Below are 3570 nucleotides of genomic sequence, written 5' to 3'. Positions count from 1 at the left end.
CAGCACAAGGAGCGGCTGAGGAACCAGGAGGAGAGTGAGGGGGAGGAGGGCCAGGAGAGAGAGGCTACAGTTATCGGGAGGAGAGGGGTTCAAGGAGATAGTGCCCCTCTTGCCAAGGGTGTGGGATGCTGAGAACTGTCCACCTGACAAAGATTGGCCACCAGATGACCTTGTGAGGAAAAGACAATTCAGAAGGATACGGGGGCAAAAGTAGTAGGGAGAGGAGCAGAGAAGGTGGGTGTCAGCTGGGAGGGTCATGAGGCAGGCAGGCAGGGTCCCCAGAGCTAGAGGATCCAAGTTCTAGGAGTGATCTCAGGTGAATGAGAAGGTGGAAGGGGCCAGACGCAGAGGGGCTGCTCCACCCTCTGAGCCAGCTGGGAATACACCAACCACTGAGGTGAGGGGCAGCAGGCTGAGGAAGCCCTCTCCTTGGTCCAGCCTCGAAGGCAGCCACCTGCAGGACGGGGTAGGGCTCAGGGAAGGACAGGAAGAAGATGGAGGGTGAGAGCTGCGTGGCTGTGTTTCTTTAGCAGCTCTTAGTGGGCAGCGTATACAAATACACAAGGTGGATAGTGGAAAACTTCCAGGGCTGAGATTTGGCTGGGCGGGTGTGGGAGGAGGATGAAGAGGTGAGAGAATCTGGGGTGGGGGCAGAGGTCACAGGGATGCTGCGGGTCACTCAGGCAGGATGAGGAAGGGGTGAGGCAGCAGGGCTGGTGCAGAAAGCACAAGTGTCGGTGAGGCTGAGAGCAGCCAGGTGGGGGCTGGCGGAGAAGTGGCAGGGAGGGGGCAGAAACCCTGCGCGCAGCGGACTTGTGGAAGTTCACAGAGGGGCAGGTTCTGAGTTCGGTCCCGGAAGTGACGGCCACTGACATGAAAGAAGGTGCAAAGCTGCGAGGCGGGGTGGGAGGTGGTAGATCCCTCACGTCACTCTGACTGTGGCTCATTCCAGCGATGGTGGAGATTGGGAGGAAGGAAAGCCGTGACCCAGGACCAAAGTCTCCAGTGGCTTCAGAGGAGCGTGAGTGGGAGAAAAAGAGGATGACAGGGACAGGAGGCACACAGTGAGGGGCAGCTGGGTGGCAAGCACCTCACAGGAGTTTGATCCGGTTTATTCCCGGGAGAGGAGGGAAGGGTGATGGTCTGGAAGTGCCCTGGAGCAAGGCAGACCTTGTGCAGTTCTCTGAATTGAACTGGGGATTCTGGGGGGCGGGGCGGTGGGCAGTCATTACACCAGCCAGTGAGAGGCAGTGGGCGCACGGCAAGCTGCAGCGTGGAGCGGTGTGGATGGTACAGGATCAGAAGCCAGGCAGAACTGGCCTCCAGTCTTGGCCCTGTGAGCCAGAAACCTGGAACTCAATTTCCTTATCCACAAAGGAACGTTTGGCTTCATCATTACTTAACCTGAGCATGCTGCTGGAGGCAGGGCCGGTAAATGGTGTGGTCACGACTGTTTACCGGGCAGAGTCCTGGGATGGGCCTGGGGTACAGGGAGGGGCAGCCACTCTGGGGGTTCCTTCCTGACACAGGGTGGCCCCATGGCTTAGAGTCTACCAGAGTGCCCATAGAGGGTCCCCAAGCGGGGCCTCCCTGGGGTTGACCTGGGCAGGCTTTCCAGGGGGTAGGCTGGCCTCACTCTCCCTCTGTGCCTGCCCTGTGTTTCAGTGCTTCATCAAAATCAGTGCGGCCTACGGCTCCACAAAGGACATCTCTGTGTACAGCGTACTGGGCCTGCCTGCCTCCCAGATCTTCATTGTGGGCAGGTCCACCAAGAAGTACCAAACCCAGTGCCAGGTGGGTGGAGGTGGGGCTGGAGGCGGGGAGTTGTGAGGGAGGTCAGGGAAAGGGATGGAGGGAGGGGGCACTTCATTCGTTCATTTGTTCATTCCCACATTGGCTCATTCATTTATTCAACAAACACTTTGGGGTGCCTGCCTTGGGCCAGGGCCTGTGTTGGGTGCAGGGAGAGAATCCCAAGTGGAGTCGGATGCAATGAACTTCAGTGTAGTGGGGAGATGGCACATGTGCAGTTGGTGACAGTGGAGTGTAGCAAGTGCCATGAGGTATGATGGGGGGCTCAGGGAATTGCGGGACCCTGGAGAGGGACCCAGACTCCAGGGCAAGGTTGGGTTTCCAGAATTTGAAGGAATGGTCCAGGAAGGGCCTGAGACTGAGAAGAGTATTTGTGGCAGAGGCAGCAGCAAAAGCCAAGGTCAGGAGGTGACAAAGAACATGTATATTCTGGGAACTGCCAGTGACTCAGCTTGGCTGCGTGGGACATGAGCCGGGAGGGGAGAGAGGGGGCTGGAACGGTCAGTGCAGCCACGATGGCCTGTGTGGGGACTCTGTGAGAGTGGGATGAGCAGGTGCGTGATTCAGGAAGCTCCCTCAGGCTGTAGGTGGAAGGTGGTTCAGAGGAAGGAAAGAAAAGCCGAGAGGGAGCTGAAGAGAAAGTGGAGGGTCTGAGAGGCATTTTTTGGTAGGAGATGGATTGGGTTTGGTAATGCCCAGACGGATGTGCAGGATGAGAGAAAGGGAAGGCGGAGGACAGCGCCTTGGTCTGTGGCGTGGGTGGCCACGTAGGAGGTGCCACTACTGGAATCGCACAGCAGGTGGAAGGGAAGGAGGTGACCTCCCTCTGGGGCATGTCAAGTGCGCAGTGCCTAAGAGTGACGCGCGGGTAGAGGGTCAGGAGATGGTGGCGTTTCCGAGTTGGGAACTCAGGACCCGCTTCTCAAACTCTAAAGTGCACAGGCATTACCTGGAGATCTCGTTGACATGCATATTCTGATTCCATAGGCCTAGGGGCGGGGAGAGGGCCTGAGGTTCTGCCTAACAAGGGGCCAGGTGGTGTTGATGCTGCCAGAGTCCACGGACCACATATGGAGTAGCAAGGTTCTGGGCACAGCCGAAAGGACTGGCAAGGAGAGCAGCCGCGGGGCTCAGAAACATGACAAGAGGCATGGAGAGGCCGCGTGATGGGAGGGACGTTGCAGGATTCTAGTGAGCCAAGTGACAAGGATGGGTGCTCCCCCACCCTCAAGAACCCATAGGCCAAGTGCCCTGGCTCACGCCTGTAATCCCGGTGCTTTGATACGCAGGATTGCTTGAGCCCAGGGTTCAAGGCCAGCCTTGGCAACATGGCAAGACGCTGTTTCTACAAAAAATTTTTAAACTGAGCTGGGCATGGTAGCATGTACCCATGGTCCCAGTCACTTGGGAGGCTGAGGCTGGAGGATTGCTTGAGCTGGCGAGGTTGAGACTCAGTGAGCTGAGACTGGGCTACTGCACTCCAGCCTGGGCGACACAGTGAGACCATGTCTCAAATAAATAAATACATTAATTAATTAAAATAAAACAGGAATGAAAATCCAGAGAACTCTGGTGTGACCCACGGGTACAGGTAGACATGCATGGTTGTCCAAAGCGGGATGGGGACTCTGGAACACTAAAGAGCTCCCGGCTTCCCCGGGCTTCCTGGGAGAAGCTGGAGGTGCCTCCATCGAGTGTTCCTGGGAAATGATGGGGACAGGATCAGGATCAGGGGCCTGCCCCGCCCCTCCACCTGAC

At 57.4% G+C, this 3570-nt stretch overlaps 1 protein-coding gene across 1 annotated transcript in view; it reads left to right on the top strand.

The window, feature by feature from the left end:
• The window catches only part of PITPNM3 (PITPNM family member 3), a 97195-nt gene that overhangs the window by 91984 nt on the left and 1641 nt on the right, over nt 1–3570 (top strand). Inside the window, exon 21 of the mRNA XM_011958627.1 lies at nt 1666–1794. Within this exon, the coding sequence (XP_011814017.1) occupies nt 1666–1794 (129 nt within the window). The remainder of the gene's footprint in view (nt 1–1665; nt 1795–3570) is intronic.

This window comes from Colobus angolensis, unplaced genomic scaffold (assembly GCF_000951035.1).
Source record: "Colobus angolensis palliatus isolate OR3802 unplaced genomic scaffold, Cang.pa_1.0 Scaffold47, whole genome shotgun sequence".
Classification (NCBI taxonomy): Eukaryota; Metazoa; Chordata; class Mammalia; order Primates; family Cercopithecidae; genus Colobus; species Colobus angolensis.
The sequence above is the reverse complement of the archived record's forward strand: the minus strand, read 5'-3'. Positions and strand labels throughout refer to the sequence as shown.